Genomic DNA, 19,616 nt, shown 5'->3' on the forward strand with positions numbered 1-19,616 from the left:
CACCTAGTTCTAGTTTCACCCGCCAGTGGAAACAACTTCCCTGCTTCTATTTTATCTATTCCCTTCATAATCTTGACTGTTTCTATAAGATCTCCCCTCATTCTTCTGAATTCCAATGAGTATAGCCCCAGTCTACTCAGTCTCTCCTCATAAGCCAACCCGCTCAACTCCGGAATCAACCTAGTGAATCTCCTCTGCACCCCCTCCAGTGCCAGTATATCCTTAAGTAAGGAGACCAAAACTGTACACAGTACTCCAGGTGTGGCCTCACCAGCACCTTATACAGCTGCAACACAACCTCACTGTTTTTAAACTCCATCCCTCTAGCAATGAAGGACAAAATTCCATTTGCTTTCTTAACTATCTGCTGCACCTGCAAACCAACTCCTTGTGATTCCTGCACAAGGACACCCAGGTCCCTCTGCACAGCAGCATGCTGCAATTGTTTACCATTTAAATAATAGTCCATTTTGCTGTTATTCCTACCAAAATGGATGATCTCACATTTACCAACATTGTACTCCATCTGCCAGACCCTCGTCCGCTCACTTAGACTATCTATATCCCTTTGCAGACTTTCAGCATCCTCTGCACACTTTGCTCTGCAACTCATCCAAAGATGTAACTCATCCAACTCACACCAACTCATCCAAAGATGTGCGGGGTAGGTTGATTGGCCATGTTAAAATTGTCCCAAAGTGTCCTGAGATGCGTCAGTTAAAGGGATTAGTGCGTAAATATGTCGGGATATGGGGGTAGGGCCTGGGTGGGATTGTGGTTGGTGCAGACTCGATGGGCCAAACGGCCTCTTTCTGCACTGTAGGGTTTCTATGATTCGTCTTAGTGTCATCTGCGAATTTTGACACACAACACTTGGTCCCCAACTCCAAATCATCTATGTAAATCGTAAACAATTGCGGTCCCAACACTGATCCCTGAGGCACACCACTAGTCACTGATTGCCAACCAGTAAAACACCCATTTATCCCCACTCTTTGCTTTCTGTTAGTGAACCAATCCTCTATCCATGCTAATACATCACCCGTAACACTGTGGCCCAGCTGGCGATGTACCACAGGGGAGTACCCACCCAAAGCAGCAGCTCACATCAGAACAACTGGGAGTGGAAGTGATACAACCTTCCCCTCATTACCAGCGCCTGATGTCCAAAAGAAAATGGAGTCGTGATTAAGATCTAAAGTTGTTAAATTCAAGGCCAGAAAGCTATAGCATGTTTATAGAAAGATGGGGTCTTGCACTTTGAGCTTTCGTCAAGGTCAGAGAGGTGGCAATATAATGGAGAATGAAAGTGGAAAGCAACCAGAAGCTTGGTCACGGGTACAGACTCAACAGAGGTGTTCGACAGAGATGATTCAACCTGCATTTTGTCTGTTTAGTGTGGCCCGACACATTGTAAGCAGTGAATAAATTTTCTAAATTGGTTGAAGAACAAACAAGTTGTTTCACCCGGGCGAGTATTTGGCGCTCCAGCAATGGGAAGGGAGGGGGTGAAATGTCAAATGTTGCATTTCCTGCTTGCATGGGAAGGGGGTTTGGGGTTGTGTGTTTGGAGAGTAGTTCAGGGTGGATCAATGTGTAATGGAGAGAATAATTCCTTTGGAATGCTGAGGAGGAGGATGTTTGCCAGCACGACGGCACCAGAGGATGATCCATTGAATGTGAGATGGAAGTTAAGACGCAAAGTTTTGCAGTTTGGAACAGGAATAGGAAGTGGCATCAGTGCATGATTTTGCCAGAAAGAAGGGGTCAGGGAAGGGACATCAGTAGGATTGGAACAAAGGATATTCTACATGTCATGAAAAAACCGATATAACCAGGACCCATGTTCCCATAGCAGCACCCTTTTACAGAAATTGTGGAATGAATAGGATGGGAATAGAGGGATATGGTCCCCGGAAGGGTTGGGGGTTTTAGTTCAGTCAGGCAGCATGGTCGGTGCAGGCTTGGAGGGCCGAAGGGCCTGTTCCTGTGCTGTAATTTTCTTTGCTCTTTGTTCTTTGAGGTCATTTGTCTTATCTACAAAGTCGTGAGTTTATTATGATCAAAAATAGCCATTGCATCATTACTTAAATTTTGTTTGTAAAATTGGTATGAGCTTTGATAAATATGTTACAATTTTTTACAACTTTTTTTATATGTATGTTAAAGGCACCAGTATTTCTTCTCTTCTTGGAATGTGTGTGGCAGTTACTTCAGCAATATCCACCAGCCTTTGAGTTTACAGAGACCTACATGACTATATTGTCAGACAGCATGTACATCCCTATCTTTAGCACCTTCCTGTTCAATTCCCCATGGCAAAGGGACAATAACCAAATGGTAGGTGTTACAAAGTGTCTTCAGATTCTTTGCATTTGTTTGCTTGTGTTACTGAATCACTGTTGATTTGCCAGATTTATGATGCCTGTGAATCTGGATTATGGTTCCTTAACCATACATTTCTAAAGCCTACATAAATGGAAATCTGTTTCTGAGATCTATTACAATGCTAAAGGGAAGTTATAATCTTGGAGCATGCTAAAGTGGTATCAATTATCTTATACAAAAGCTAAATACAGCAGGTGCTTAAAATATGAAATAAAAGCAGAAAATTCTGCAGGTCTGGCAGCACTTGTGGAGAGAAAAACTATTATTAATGTTTCAGGACGGCTGACCTTTTATCAGAATGGCAGCAATATTAACGAGCACAGAGGCAGGGAAGGAAAGGAGAAAAGGGAAGTTCTGTGACAGGGTGGAGAATAGGATGTTGGTGCCAGACCAAAAGAAGAGGAGGTGGTAATGGAACAAATAAAGAAACAAAAGATGTGCCTGGAGGACATGTTAATGGGAAAATGCAGAATTGTTACCAGTAGCTGCTTCCACAATCAAAAAGAAGAAATGGGAGCAGAGGTTATGATTTAAAATTGTTGAACTCCACATTGAATCTGGAAGGCTGGAAAATTATTAATCAAAAGATGAGGTGCTATTCCTGGAACTTACTTTGAGCTTCAGTGTCACAGTTTAGGAAGCTGAGGTCAGACTGGGAGTGAAGTCCAGAATTAAAATATTAGGTGACCAACAGCTCACTTCTAAGTGACATGAACAGAGGTGCTTCGCAAAATGATCACCCAAGTTTAGAGTCCCTAACATAGAGGAAGCCACATAGTGATCAGTGATACAAAGTGAAAGTAAATTGCTGTTTCACCTGGAAGGAGTATTTGGAACGTGAGAAGGGAGATGGGGATATGGGAACAGAAGGTGGTGTTTGGGGTAAGCAAGGTCTAGGCCAGAGTATCGTGAAGAGAATGGTCTCTTTTGGAATGCTGATAGAAGAGGGAAGAAGTGCTTAGTGGTGGCATGTTGGAGTAGATAGCAATTCGGAGGCATTTTGAGTCAAGTGTTTTCCTTTAGTGCTGGAAAACTTCCACATTCTATAAAATTTGTAATGTTTTTAACCAAAAACAACATCCCCTTCCTGTCCACAACTACAACTAGTTATGAATGTTGATCCATTATCCATCAATGTTTTCGATCAGTAATGCTGTACAATATAAACTCACTCAATTCTTGATTTTGCAATTGCTGTTAGAACACAAGTTAACATATTAGAACTTGAGTTATGTTAGTGTAAATGCCAATTCTGTTCTTTTATTGCTGAAAAAAGAAACGTTAGAACTTTTCATCTTGTGCTCATCAGGGCATTTTGCAAGAATACCAATATAAAGGGAAAACAGCAATTTATGTCGTCTGTGAAGAGGATGCTGATTGGTTGGCAAATGGACTCTGGTAGAGGTGTTGCCATGGAGAATGCGCCTGTTGATGGCGATTGTTAACAGCCAAGCTTTGTTTGAAATTTAAATCAGCGCTGATTGGTCAAGGCATTGCCCTGAGAAATGAATCAGTGAATGACAGACTCTTATTTTGTTTAGAGAAATGGGTGCAATGTGTGTACATGTTCTTTCTGTCTGCAAAGAACAGGGCCCTATGTGTTAACATAATGGTAATAGGGTTACTAATGTACGTGTGCACTGTATTTGGCCTGAGGTGTGCAAATGCCATACCTCTCCCAATCAGATTCCACTTGCCAAACAATGAGCACTCTCGTACAGAATAAATTGTTGTTTTCCCTTATTTGTATTCTTGTGAAATGTCCTGCTGAGTGCATAGTGAAAAATCACAATGTTTACTGTGCAGGAGGGGGCCATTTGGACCATCAGATCTACACTGGCTCTCTGAAAGAGCATTCTACCTAGTTCCAATCCCCTGCTATATCCCTGTAATCTTTCACGATCTAACTTTTCAGATAACCATTCCCTTTTGAATGCCTTGATCAAACCTGTCTCCACCTTCCTCTAAGGAAGTGCATTCCTGACTCCAACCACCCTCTTGGTGAAAAAGTATTTCCTTGCATCAATTCAATTCCTTTTTGCCTATTATTTTCAATATATGCCCTCGAGTTCTTTATGTACTCTTGAGCAGGTACAGTTTCTGTCTATTTACCCTGTCCATCACCCTAAGGATCTTGAATACCTCTATCAGGTTTCCTCTCAATAGTCCCAACTCCTCCAATCTATCCTCATGGCTACAGTCCTTCATCTCTGGAATCATAGAATCTTAGAAACCCTACAGTGCAGAAGGAGGCCATTCGGCCCATCGAGTCTGCACCGACCACAATCCCATCCAGGCCCTACCCCCACATATTTACCTGCTAATCCCTCTTAACCTACGCATCTCAGGACTCTAAGGGGCAATTTTTAACCTGGCCAATCAACCTAACCCGCACATCTTTGGACTGTGGGAGGAAACCAGAGCACCCGGAGGAAACCCACGCAGACACGAGGAGAATGTGCAAACTCCACACAGACAGTGACCCGAGCCGGGAATCGAACCCGGGACGCTGGAGCTGTGAAGCAGCAGTGCTAACCACTGTGCTACCGTGCCGCCCCTTCTTGTGAATCTTCTCTTCACTCTTTCCAATGCCTTCACATCCTTCCTCAAGTGTGGCACCCAGAACTGGACGCAGTACACTAGATGAGGCCTAACTAGTGTCTTCTACAAGTTCAACATGACCTCTTTACTCTTGTACTCAGTGCTCCTATTAATAAAGCGTAAGATACAATATGTTTTGTTAACTGCTGTCTCAACTTGCCCTGCCACCTTCAATGATGTATGCACATATTTACCAAGGTCCCTTTGTTTGTACACCTCCTTTAGAGTTTCCCTTTACTTTATACTCTCTCCACATTCTTCCTATCAATCATCTCCTCCTTCTCTGTATTGAACTGCATCTGCCATTTGTCTGTCCAATCCACCAACATGTCTATTTCCCTTTGAAGTTCAAAACTATCCTTGTGACAGTTGACAATGCTCCCAATCTTCATGTCGTCTGCAAATTTTGAAATCATGCCCTGACGCAGTCTAGGTGACCGTACATGGGTAAGATGGGTATAGAGGGATATGAGCCAAACGTGGGCAATTGGGACTAGCTTAGGGGTTTTAAAAAAAAGGGGCGGCATGGACCAGTTGGGCCAAAGGGCCTGTTTCCATGCTGTAAACCTCTATGACTTTAATATATATCAGGAAAAGCAAGTGTCCTAATATTGACCCCCTCGGGAACTCCACTACAAACTTTCTCCAGTCTGATAAACACTATTTATCGCTATTCTGTTTTCCGTCATTTAGTAAATTTCTTATTCAAGTGTCTACTTTCACTTTTGTTCTGTGAACTGGAGTTTTGCTTAAGTCTGTTGTGTGGAACTGTATCAACTGCCTTTAGAAAATCTGTATACACCACATTAACAGCATTGCCTTTATCAACCATCTCTGTTACCTCCTCAAAAGTACTCCAGCAAGTTAGTTAAACATGATTTTCTCTTAAAGTATCTAAGCTGGCTTTCCTTAGTTATTTGGACAAGTGCAGGATAATTATCAATTTTGTCCTGAATCCAGCCATTTTCCTACCACAGAAGTCAAACTGACTGGTTTGTAATTGTTAGCCTTTACCTTGCTCTTTTTTTGAATAACTATCATGTTCTCAATTCTCCAGACCTCTGACACAACCCCTATGTCTAAGGAAGACTGGAAGATTGTCACCAGTGCCTCTGCAAATTCCACTCATTATTCTTGGATGAATCTCATCCAGTCCTGGTACCTTATCATTTTAAGTAAAGATAGCCTTTCTAACACCTCTCTCAAAAACAAAATGCTGGAAAATCTCAGCAGGTCTGACAGCAGCTGTGGGGAGAGAATAGAGCCAAAGTTGAGTCTCTGGCGAAGGGTCATCCTGATTCAATGTTGGCTCTGTTCTGTCTCCACCGGTGCTGCCAGACCTGGTGAGGTCACAGCACTTTCTGTTTTTGTTTCAGATTCCAGCATTTACAGTATTTTGCTTTTGTCTTTCTAACGTCTCCTCCTTTTCAAATGTAATTTCTTTAAGTCTACCAGTTACCACCTCTCTCACCTCAGCCTGGGTAGCACCCTCTTCCTTTGTAAAGACAGATGCAAAGTACTCGTTTAATACTTCCACTATTTCTCCTGTCTCCATGTGCAAATCACTTCTTTTTAAAATCCCTAATTGGCCCTACTCTTTTACCACTGCTTTATTATTTACATGCTCATAGAAGTCCTTAGAATTCCCTTTTGTTAGCTGCCAGACACTCTTCATCCTCCCTCCCTTAATTTTTCACTTCCCCTCTGGTCTTTCTATATTCAGTCTGATTTTGCATTGTATTTTCTACCTGACATTTGTCATACACACACTTCTCCCTTTTCATCCTCCCTCTCTCTCTCTCTCTCCTCCACCAGGTGTTCTAGATTTGTTTCTCCTACCTTTTCCCTTAAAGCGAATATACCTTGACGCTGTCTGTAATACTATCTCACTGAAGCTAGCCCATTGTTTAGCTAGTGTCTTTTCTGCCAACATTTGATTCCAACTCTATTGACTCAAAATGCATCTGTTGAAGTTGACTTTCCCCCAGTTAATTGTCCCTGCTCTGGATTGCTCCTTGTCCTTTTCCATGGCAAGTCAAAATCTGATAATATAAAGGTCACGATCTCCAAAACACTCTGTTATTTGAGCCACTTGGAAATGTACTGCTGCAGAAAATTATCCTAAACATAACTCCGGGAACTCTCATGCTTTTTGATACTTGGACTATCCCTATCTCAGTCCATATTTAGAAACATAGAAAACTACAGCACAAAACAGGCCCTTCGGCCCCGCAAGTTGTGCCGAACATATCCCTACCTTTTAGGCCTATCTATAACCCTCCATCCTATTAAGTCCCATGTACTCATCCAGTAGTCTCTTAAAAGACCCTATTGAGTTTACCTCCACCACCACTGACGGCAGCCGATTCCACTCGCCCACCACCCCCTGTGAAAAACTTCCCCCTAACATTTCCCCTGAACCTACCCCCCAGCACCTTAAACCTGTGTCCTCTCATAGCAGCCATTTCCACCCTGGGAAAAAGCCTCTGAGAGTCCACCCGATCTATGCCTCTCAACATCTTGTATACCTCTATTAGGTCTCCTCTCATCCTACGTCTCTCCAAGGAGAAAAGACCAAGCTCCCTTAGCCTATCCTCATAAGGCATGCCACTCAATCCAGGCAACATCCTTGTAAATCGCCTCTGCACCCTTTCAATCTTTTCCACATCCTTCCTGTAATGAGGCGACCAGAACTGAGCACAGTACTCCAAGTGGGGTCTGACGAGGGTCTTGTGTAGCTGCATCATTATCCCAGACAAATGATTTGCATCATTTAAAACTTAATTGAAGTCCCCTGTTATAACTACTCTATAATTCTTGCACCTCGCTATACTTTCTTTGCAAATTTGTTTCTCAACATCCCTTTCACTAGAATCATAGAATCCCTACAGTACAGAAAGAGGCCATTCGGCCCATCGAGACTGCACCGACCACAATCCCACCCAGGCCCTATCCCCATATCCCTACATATTTTACCCACGAATCCCTCTAACCTATGCATCTCAGGACACTAAGGGCAATTTTAGTATGGCCAATCAACCTAACCCGCACATCTTTGGACTAGTTGGTGGTTTGTATACTACACCAATTAAAATTATTACACCTTTTTCATTCATTACTCCAGTCAGAGAGATTCTGTCCTTGTCTGCTCTGGAACATACACACTCTCTCTCTCTGGTACTATACTGACATCTTTAATCAATACTGCCACTACCCCCCTTCCTTTCCAGTCTCTACTAAACAACTTGTGTCCAGGAATATTTAACACCCAGTCCTGGCCTCCCCAGAAAGCTTTGACATGTCTTTTTTCAGCAACACTATATGACCAAATGACCACTTATTTTGTTTGGTGCTACAGAACAGTATAAAGTGATACAGCTTTTGGGTGGACCTCTGTTTCTGTCCTTATCCAAGTAGTTTTTGTGTTGAAGTGTCATTTCGCCAGCCAGGTTATATACTATGTTGTCTTTTTTGGCAGCTTGATGAAGATCGACGAATGCGAAGCAGGTCCTTGAAACTTCCCAGTGTTTGGGAATGGTCTGTACAGTTTGAGAACTCTGTTCAAGCACTCTTTTATAATCCACTATACATTGGAAAGCCAAAAACTGATAAGGTTAGAAGAATGCAACGCGTTAAGGTAATTATTTTAAATTTAGTTTGGATTGTGTGTTCTTAATATATAGTTAATATCCTGGAATAGGGACATAGAAAAAAATCTAGGTAATCTGTATATCCTAAAGCTGTTTTTTAAAGTTTATTTATTAGTCACAAGTAAGGCTTACATTAACACTGCAAATGAAGTTACTGTGAAATTCCCCTAGTTGCCACAGTCTGGCGCCTGTTTGGATCAATGCACCTAACCAGCACGTCTTTCAGATTGTGGGAGGAAACCGGAGCAAAATCCTGCAATTTTGCTTGGTGTTGTAGAAAAGCTTTTTGGGGAGTGACCAAGTTCAAGGGGGTGATCTTACCGGCATTTCGTGCCATTCGATCGGCGAGCCAATAATATCGGGCAAGATGCAGAAAACCGAGTTCATGCCCAGTTTGTCACCTCTTGCAATGTTACCAGCTCCATTCTGCCAGCATAATCAGCAGTAAACATTTATTAGGTATTTTTAAATATGATTACTGAGTCCAGGATGCAATTGTCCTGGCTCACTTGCCTTAACGACATTGCCAGTGGAGGCCCTCACTGGCGCGGATCACATATGGTTCCCACTGACGGGGACCTGGCATGATGGCCTCACTGGTGAAACCAAATTGAACCCCCCCCCCCCCCCCCCCCCCCCGGGTAGTCGGGGCCATGGCTGGCCAGTGCTAGCCTGGCAGTGCCCACCAGGCAGTGCCAAGGGGGTAGGCCCATGATGAGGGGGTAGCCATGATGGGGGAGGGTGGGGTGGTAGTGGTGGGGCGATTGTACTCTACATTGGAGATCAGCTGGGAGTGGTTGGGGAAATACTCTGCATCAGGGATTGGTTGGGGCGGCAAGTGGGTACTGCATCGGGGATTGGCAAGGGGGTACTCTACATCAGGGCCAGCAATTGGTCCAGTTGGTGGGTTGGGGGGGGGGGAGGAGGAGAGAGAGAGTGACCGATCTCTCAATGCATTGGTCAGCAGCTGGCTTCCTGGCATGGATAGGCTCTGTCCACTCGCCCTACTGGTGAGAATCACACTTTGCATCATTTTTTTTCCTGCGTGCCGCACAATTGCATCTGGGAGCTCAACCAAATATTGGGTGCAATTCTCTCCCGTTTTCATGCTTGCTCGGCACTCAAATTTTTTTGGTTTGATTGGCCCCCAAGTGTCTTTGCTTTGGGGGCTGTTTTTGGGGGTGGAGAGGGTGGTATGCACCTCACTGACTATCAATAGTCAAGTAGATGAGCTAGGTTCTGTCTGTAATTTATAAAAGATAAGTTTTTCCCCTATTTGTCAGCCATTCATTTAAGATCTTGTCTGGGACCAGGAGCAATTCAGACTCTTGAAACAAAAACATATGCAAACTTTAATTTCAAATTGTGCAGGTTTTTTAAAAAATTTGACTCACATCTGTAGTGGGTAGGTTGCTAGACGGTATTCTGAGAGACAGGATCTACGGGCATTTAGAGAGGCGAGGACTAATTAGGGACAGTCAGCATGGCTTTGTGATGGAAAATCATGTCTCTCAAATTTGAGTTTTTTGAAGGGGTAACCAGGAAGGTAGATGAGGGCAGGGCAGTTGATGGCTACATGGACTTAAGTAAGGCCTTTGACAAGGTACCACATGGTAATTTGTTTCATCACATTAAATCTCATGGGATCCAGGGTGAGGTAGCCAAATGAATACAAAATTGGCTTGGTGACAGAAGCCAGAGGGTGGTTGTAGAGGGTTGTTTTTCAAACTGGAGGCCTGTGACCAGCGCTGTGCCTTAAGGATTGGTGCTGGGTCCACTGTTATTTGTCATTTATATTAATGATTTGGATGAGAATATAGAAGCATGATTAGTAATTTTGCAGATGACACCAAGATTGGTGGACAGTGAAGAATGTTATCTCTGATTGCAACGGGATCTTGATCAATTGGGCCAGTGGGCTGATGAATGACAGATGGAGTTTAATTTTGATAAATGCAAGGTGAAGCATTTTGGTTGATCGAACCAGGGCAGGACTTGCTCAGTTCATGGTAGGGCGTTGGGGAGTGTTATAGAACAAAGAGATCTAGGGGTACGGGTTCATAGCTCATTGAAAGTTCAGTCAGAGGTAGACGGGGTGGTGAAAAAGGCATTCGACATGCTTGGTTTCATTGGTCAGAATATTGAATACAGGAGTTGGGATGTCTTGTTGAAGTTGTACAAGACATTGGTAAGGCCACACTTGGAATACTGTGTACAGTTCTGGTCACCCTATTCTAGAAAGGATATTATTAAACTAGAAAGAGTGCTGAAGAGATTTACTAGGATGCTACCGGGACTTGATGGTTTGAGTTATAAGGAGAGGCTGGATAGACTGGGACTTTTTTCTCTGGAGCGTAGGAAGCGGAGGGGTGATCTTCTAGAGGTCTATAAAATAATGAGCGGCCTAGATCAACTAGATAGGCAATATATTTTCCCAACGGTAGGGGAGTCTAAAACTAGAGGGCATAGGTTTAAGGTGAGAGGGGAAAGATGCAGAAGGGTCCAGAGAGGCAATTTTTTCAGAGGGTGGTGAGTATCTGGAACAAGTTGCCAGAGGTAGTAGTAGAGGTGGGTACAATTTTGTCTTTTGAAAAGCATTTTAGACAGTTACCTGGGTAAGATGAGTATAGATGGATATGGGCCAAATGCGGACAATTGGAACTAGCTTAGTCATTTTTTTTAAAAAAAGGGGTGGCATGGACAAGTTGGGCCGAAGGGCCTGTTTCCATGCTGAAAACCTCTGACTACCATCTTATTAACTTGGCTGCAACAAGAGGGTTTGCCTGGAGAAATTGTAAGTATAAACAAAAGCCAGAGAGTTGAAAAGGAAACTGAAACCACGCTATCAAGTTTATTTGATAAATATCAGTCTTCAGCCATTGGTAGTAGTGACGATTTTTGTGTGTGTGCATGTGCGCACGTGTGTCAAAAGAGCCCACATCAAATATACTGTTAATTTCTAATTTGGTATAGCTGCAATAATGTTTTCTTTCTACAATAATGCTCTTCCATAAACTAGCCACATATGAATTAACAGTGAGAAAAGCGGAATGTTCTTATAGAAACTATATTTATCTTTGAGTAAATCTGCCTTATTCATATCATCAAAGGACTCTGCACTGAACTGCTTGGAGATTGTCCAGGAAAGTTTTCTGGATATACCAGAGGTATTTTAAGGTCTTCAATTTTTGACCACACACATCTACTAACTTGATTGGGAGAGTGCATGTGGGGGTAAACTTGCATTTCAGTTACATGTAGAGTGGTGCCTAAGTTCGTAAGAAAGCCATTACTCAGATATGCAATCATCTTATTTAAACCTGTATTATTAGCATTGGTTGTATAAACTATGGTTATTAATTTGGACAGCATCAAGCCACCTATTAAAAATCTCCCCTAAAGATGCTTATAGGACAGAAGGACATTCGGGTCTTATTCAGTGCCGGCTCTCTAGCATTGACTTCACACCAGAGGAAATAAACTTTATTTACCATCTGAAGTTATTTCATCATTTAAAAAATCTATCACTCTACTTCTGGTTTTGTCTGTTCCAGCAGAAATCATTCCAGTATCAGAAATCTTGTCTCTTCCCTGGTATCATCCTGATGCACCTAGACGGCAAACTCTGTGGCATTTATGTCCTTTCTTCAATGGGATGCTTAAAACTGCACAAAGTACTCCAGTGTTGTGCACAAATTTATCAGAGTCTCTTTGTTTCTGTACTGTATGCTCTTGTTTATAAAACTCAAAATAATTATCTTTGTACAGGCTCAACTGATAACGAGAAATGCAGGGCAAAATTAGATTCCTTAGACAAACCATTTTTATGTCTTCATGTAGAATATATGAATTCTTCTTTCTCACACTCACTCACTCTCTCTCTCTACTAACTTTCACACTCCTCAAATAAATAAATGTAGAACTTCACCAAACGGAGCAGAAAACTTCCAGGTTGCTCTGGGATCTGTGCTGATTTACTGCCCTTTGATGAGTTACAAAGGGGAACAAGCTTAACTGTGCTTGTGTCTCCTCTCATTCCAGTTAAATATTTCATCAAAATTGTCTAGTCTAGGCTTACACATAAAGAATGGCTGTTTGCATTTTGGTCAAGGTTTTGGAGGACTGATGGTATCCATGGAACCAGATCCAAGAAAAATGTTGGCCCTTGTAGAACTACCATGAGTGGAGATAAGGAAACTATCATATTGATCTGCAAAATAGATGCACAGAAATCACATGGCAGAAAGTGTAACTTCACTTTTGTCCTTTTGTCCTTTTTGTTTTCTGAACTACTTGATGGTAGAATAGCATTGGGCAGAAATTCATATGACAATTGGGGCTTAACGTTACCATATCTACCTGAAAGTGAAATTCCACCCCACCCGAAAGACAAATTGCCTGCGTGCATGCCCTGCTGATTCTTTGGCTGATTTGCTTGAAAGGAAAAATGCAAATACCCACTGTGCTACTGAATGGCTCAGCAGCTTAAATAATTTCACATTACATATCTATACGCTGCGATTCTAGATTGTCTGTCCCTTGGTCATGTATAGTATTAATGCATGTGGATCTTGCTATCTTAAATTGTGACTGTTTGTGTCCAAGATTAAAAATCTGTCCAGTTATACTTTCTTGGAGGAAATCAATTATTTTATTGGTAGATTTTTAAAATGTGTGTGTATGTATGTATTAATAATCCAATTTTAATTCTTTTTTCTCAGCCACAACGTCAGATGTCCCTGCCATCAAGTCCATCCTATCACAGTCGGCCTTCACCCAAAAAAGGGTTTTTCAGGGAGGAAACGGATCACTTAATAAAGACTTTTCTAGGGAAAAAGATTAGCAGGTGGACACTCACAGCTGAAGACCATTCAGTTAACTCCAGACTGTTTTATGACAATTGGCGCAGTAAACCAATCGATCACCATGGACTGCTCCTTCCTGTGCCTGATGGTCCTGCTTTAAAAATCTGGGGCCAGCGATACTTGCGCTGGATTCCAGAGGTTCAAATACCAGGTGGTGGTTTGACAACCACTCTGAACAAAGCCTCTGAAGTTATGGATGAGATAAAAACCTTACAGACAAAAGTATCACAGAGGATACTCAAAAGGCAGCCAAGCTCTCCAAACACTGATGTCTTCACACCATTTCACCAGAGCAGCCGTCTTTCTTCAACTTTTCCATTTGGTACACTACGTAGGCTATCTATAAAACCCCGCATCCCAGTCTCAACAAATCTATCAATGAGCTTTGGTTCAATGGAGAACTTGCCAGACGATGAGGAAGATCTGGGTTTGTTATAGCATAGATTTTCTCTCTTTTCCCCCTCCCCTAACACTTTGATTTTTTTTCTTGGCTGTGAGACTTTACGAAAATAACGTTGTCTTTAATTTGAATGGTTTTGCATGCCTATGACACCATCTCAAGTGTTTCATGAGTTTAAGTTGCTTTCTTTTCTATACTGCTGTTTTCTGATTTTGTTTAGCAAAAGTTTGAAACTGCAAATGGTCTCTTAACCAAAAATGCTGTGCCTAAGTTAGGTGGCCAAAATCCAAACACCGGTTCAGTGATCTTGATTTCCTGAACTATTTTGGCCTATTTATGAGCATGTGTACCTGTCAGCAAGGTGTTGATGCAAAGTAATTCCGAGGCCAAATACCAGTGCTGATTTTGCCAAAATGTATAGTTAAAAGCAAACTATCTCCTTCATTACTGGTGCTATTTATATTATAGGTGGTTTACATGGTGGGGGGAAAATGGCGTGACTCAATTTGGGTGGATTCATCCCAGATATTTTGCACTGTTTTTGGGGCTGCTTAAACTCGATTAAAGTTCTCGAGCATAATGAAAACTTAATATTTGGGTTTGCGTCCATAATGGGTATACTACAAACCCCATTTAGTAAGAATTAAAAAGGCTAAAAACTATGATTAAAAAGTGACAAAAGAAGTTTTCAAATAGTATTGCACCTCAGTGGGGAATATTTGCAGTGTTCAATGATTAATCCAGAAATAGTTGTAGATATCACAGGCAGGATAAAATCTGGTTCAATAAACTGATAGCTTTATTCCTAACCTGTACCCAAGGGATACTTGCAGCTACTGACCTCTGGAAGTGCAGCTGTCAAAGCCATGGCAAGTTCATCCTATTTGTGCTCATTTCTCACTTTGCTTTTATGTTGTAACACTTTTGTTTTTAGCAATATTGCCTCATCATCGGAATAATTACCCACCAACACATCATGATCAAGTAGTTTCAGCAACTTGTGATGTGTGTACATATGTATGTCATGAGAATAGATATGTTAAAACTTCATACAGGATCTCCCAAAATCCTGGCACAAATGTGGGTCACCTACGAAAGCAAAGGTTTGGTTTCTCCTAGCCTAGTTTGTTCCCCCACCAAGTTTGCAGCAGTGGATCCTACAGACTAAATTTGATTGCCAATATATGTTGAACAAGCTCCTATCAACTGAAACATCAGTTAGTGCCACAGTAGTGAAGAGAGAAAAATCGACTAGAATTCTTGCCTGATTGCTATCCAGTAAGCCATGTTGGAGAAAGTTTGTGTGGACATTGTGTGAGAACAGAATTACATTTTATCCAATGCCTAAACTCATGTCTAAAGCATGTCACTTGCTAAAGCGTTGTTCACTTCTTCCATTGTTCTGTTCAGAAGGCCAGGGAAGAAAATTGGGAACTTTTAAAAATCCAACTAAGTATTTCATTGGACATTTTTTTAGAAAGTCTGTCTCTCCTGGAAATTAATTTTGAATTTGTGTATTCTGGATTTGGTGCAGTTGGCTAAAACTAATTTTCTATTTAATCTGGAATAGCTTTCAATGATGGGTAGAATTACTACTGACTTGTACTCCTGCACCGTATAGTATGTTTAAAGTTGCCATAAGCCTATTTCTGATTAAAATACCATAACATCCTAAGTTGAATACTTTTGCTTTTGGTCCAATTTCTAAATTGACCTGGTCATTAGAAGGCATTAAATTTGTAATTAATAAATAAAACTGTGTGATTTATAGTTCTAAATCTAGGTGTAGTTGCCTTAAGAGATGAACCATTGAACAGGCAACATCTCAAATTTCATCACAACTTGTGACAATTACATGTAAAATTAATATTAATTTGCTTGCTCAGGAGTTGCAAAGTTGTAGATGTTATCAAATTGACTGGCTCCTGTCTGGTCTCAAACACAATAAATAGTACATTTCTATTAACACTGTACCTATTTTGTTTTGCTTAAGAGTATTTTTTTCCTAGTCAAGAGATGAACCTCCACCCAGGACTTTGACTATCTGCATATACTGCTCTATAACCCACCACTAGGAGGCATGTGTAAGCTTTATTTTCAAAGCTGCAGTTTTCTTTTGTGATGTTTTAAATTTGAAAACTATTCAATACCTGAACAGTAAACTGTTTTGTATTTTTAACCGTTCCTCTGTTCAGCACTTTGGTCTTTATTATACTATCTACTTATTCTATCATCCTTTCCCTATTATACTTGTTCCTTCTCCTTCTAAATTGTAGACTATATATGTATATACAGGAAAATGTGAAGATTTTTGTTATGCCTGTATTTACTGCTCAGCTTCAGTGTTTGGAATTTTAGATCAAAGTTGTCAATCATTATTTGGGTACCTGTTATGTTTCTATTTGGGTATAAAATCCCAGTATGCTTTAATACTTTGTGAAACTAGAGAAGTCTTAACTCAATTATTTTGGAAACTGGAATTATTTCTTTTGATTTTTACAATGTACTTCACTTTTTTTCCTTAATTTATTTTTTGTATTTGTCAAATTTGTCCTTTTCTGCTGATTTTTGCCAAATGAAGACCTGTTTAATTGCTCGACCTATTCTCCAAGATGTACTTTTGAATATTGGAAACACTGGAAAATTAGCACAACTTTGCATGGAAACATTCAAACTTTCATGAATAAGATCTGCCTTTTGGGAGAGCATTCTTGAATTTGGATAAACTGAAATATAAAGTATTTTTGGTAGCAACATCTGCCATTTTTTGGTTGAATATGCACAGTTTTGAGTTTTGTATATATGCAAATAAAGTGGTCTATGACTTTAAACCACTATAGTGGTCTTTGTAGAACAGTATAATGTACCAAAAAGCATTTTTTTTAGGGGTTTGGGTGTGCTTTTACTATAGAAGTGAATGGAGGAAATGGGTTAACAGGAGTTCATCAGTTTGTTCAACTGTGCCAATATATTGCCATACCTGGAGGAAAAAAAGTAGATAGTTGGCTTATTTTTATTTCTCCAGAAAACCATAAATCTATAATTTGTATGGATGACCATTGAGTTTCAGCTTCAAATATGACATGGATATATGGAGAACCGAGAAAATTGTTTTTCTTTAAAAATGGATAACATCTGAATTTAATTCCTCCCCTCTATTAATTGTTTACGGAAAGTATAAATCTTTGCCTGTTAAAAATTCTCAGCCATTTCAGTTATCCTACATAATATAAAAACCTGTCATTAGGGAATGTTATATACCACAATCTTTATTGAAAGATAATGAAATTGGTGTCTCATTGGTTGTATGAGACGTATGGTTGTTCTGACTGTGCAGCCTGTGTTTCCGTACATTGGTCAATCTTTGACTTTTTCAGTCTGATTGTTTTAAAACAGAAGTTTTGACTACTGAACTGATTATGAACAGCCTTAACTATACTGTATAATACTGTAAATTTTCAAATTGTTTCATTGTGCCTTGTTAATATAACAGTTGCAAAATTATAATTTAAGCACTTCAAAGTGAGTTGTACTTTTTATAATGTGGCACTGATATTGGAACTAAATGTATATAATGGGTGTATCGTGTATTTTGATGGAAACATTACAGTATCTTTGTTACCATATTCATTTCAATCTTTGGTTCTGTTGCCATTTGACAATTGAAACTGTTTCCCTAATTAAAGCATAAAATTCAATATTTCACTTTCTTTTGTATAATCTAATTACCTAACCCAATGTTGCATCTGTAAATGTTTCTGTTATAAGTAAGATTCTTAGGTAAATCTGTTAACAATATGACTGCAGTTTAAATGTGTCTTTAGATAGTATCTCATACTGGTGAGTTTGGGCTTGATACCAAACGCTTTGGGTTCACAAAATTGGGTTTCTGCTGTTTATTTTTCTTAAACTAGAAGACTTTCGATGAGATAACTTGGTTTTGAACACCATTGAGATGTCTGTTGCCTTAAACAATGTTATCGTTAGGCAATTTTGTGCAAGTGTTATAACAGCTGATGTGTCGTTGCAAAGGCTTTTGAATGTCGGATGCCAGATCAATGACCAATTTTTTTTTTGAAAAAGGAATTATTGTATATGTCATTTTGCCACTTGCTGTATGACAGAACCTACTAGAATAGGAATTACAGCAAAGGAGGGTGACATTCCACTGTCAAATTGCCAGATGTTGCTGAACTATTTGATTTTATTATTGTATCTTTAATGTAATGAAACATCCTGCCGCAAAGGAGCATAAAACCAAGATGACATCAAGCCACATCAGGAAATAATAGGTCAGATAACCAAAAACCTTGTTCAGAGGTTGGCTATCTTGAGGAAAGGGCAGTAGAGAAGCAGAGGGGTATTTGGAGAATGTTCCAGAGTTTAGAACCCAGGCAACTGAAAGCATAACCACCAATGGTGGAGCCATTAAAATTGAGAAAAATCGAAAGTGCAGAATTAGATGAATGTGGATATCGCAAGAGAGATAAGGGGCTGGAGGACATTTGAGATGGGGAAGGACAAGGCTAAGGAGGGATTTGGAAAACTAGAATCCCAATGTCCAATGCAGTTCCTGAAACGATACTACACTCCCATTTTTACTGGATTCATGCATATTCCAAACAATAACAAATAAATGCTCAACGTTGTTTAAATCTGATGGAATCCATTATTCTGATCAAGGGTCATTGATCTGAAAAGCTAAATCTGTCTCTCTCCAAAGCTTCAACCTATGTACAGAAAACATTTTCTGTTTTTGTATTACAGGGTAAATCAGTTATGTAAATATTGCTGGTGACTTGTCATAGTGCATGTGCGAATGATTGCAAACATGACTTCAGCTTTCATGGCTGAAGGCATAGTCAACATTGTGGAGCAAGGGAAGGGGTTGCACAGAGTGCTTAAATCTATAAAATACAGTGTGGTGGGTAAGGTGGAGCAAGGCCATGAGGAATAAAAATTACAGTGCAGAACAGTCTGTACTGACGCATGAGAAACACCTGACCTACCTAATCCCATTTACAAACACTTGGCCCATAGCCTTGAATGTTGTGATGTACCAAGTGCTTATCCAGTGCTTTTTAAAGGATGTGAGGCTATCCTTCTCCACCACCCTTCCAGGCAGTGCATTTCCAGACTGTCACTACCCTCTGGGTAAAAAGGGTTTTCCTCACACCCCCTCTAAACCTCCTGCCTCTCACCTTGAACCTATTTCCTCTTGTGATTGACCCTTCAATTAAGGAGAAATGATGCTCTGTCCATGCCCCTCATAATCTTGTACATCTCAATCAGGTTGCCCCTCAGTCTTCTCTGCTCCAACAAAAACAACCCAAATCTATCCAACCTCTCTTCATAACTTAAATGTTCCATCCCAGGCAACATCTCTGAATCTCCTTTGCACTCCTCCAGTGCAATCACATCTTTCCTATCATGTGGCGATCACAACTGCACACGATACTCCAGCTGTGGCCTCACCAAAGTTCAATACAACTCCAATATGACCTCTCTGCGTTTGTAATCTATGCCGTGATTGATAAAGGCAAGTGTCCCATATGCCTTTTTCACCACCCTACTAACATGCCCTTCCACCTTCAGAGATCCAAGGACAAACACGCCAAGGTCCCATTGTTCCTCAAAACTTCCTAGTGTCATGCTGTTCATTGGAAGGAGTAATTTGACAAGGAAGTATTAAAGGTGTATCACCTCACATTT

General features: G+C 40.6%; 1 protein-coding gene across 3 annotated transcripts in view; it reads left to right on the top strand.

Annotated features, from left to right (window-relative positions):
- Nucleotides 1–17,607, top strand: part of mtmr12 (myotubularin related protein 12) — an 82,341-nt gene extending 64,734 nt beyond the window's left edge. Inside the window, exons 14-17 of one of the 3 annotated variants that reach the window (XM_078221205.1) lie at nucleotides 2,170–2,340; nucleotides 8,468–8,626; nucleotides 11,750–11,806; nucleotides 13,361–17,607. In XM_078221205.1, the coding sequence (XP_078077331.1) occupies nucleotides 2,170–2,340; nucleotides 8,468–8,626; nucleotides 11,750–11,806; nucleotides 13,361–13,942 (969 nt within the window). In that variant the 3' untranslated portion in view covers nucleotides 13,943–17,607. The remainder of the gene's footprint in view (nucleotides 1–2,169; nucleotides 2,341–8,467; nucleotides 8,627–11,749; nucleotides 11,807–13,360) is intronic. The other 2 variants (XM_078221213.1, XM_078221220.1) reach the window with 2 other exon arrangements.
- Nucleotides 17,608–19,616: the final 2,009 nt, after the last annotated feature.

The sequence above is a fragment of the Mustelus asterias genome, chromosome 1 (assembly GCF_964213995.1).
Source record: "Mustelus asterias chromosome 1, sMusAst1.hap1.1, whole genome shotgun sequence".
Classification (NCBI taxonomy): Eukaryota; Metazoa; Chordata; class Chondrichthyes; order Carcharhiniformes; family Triakidae; genus Mustelus; species Mustelus asterias.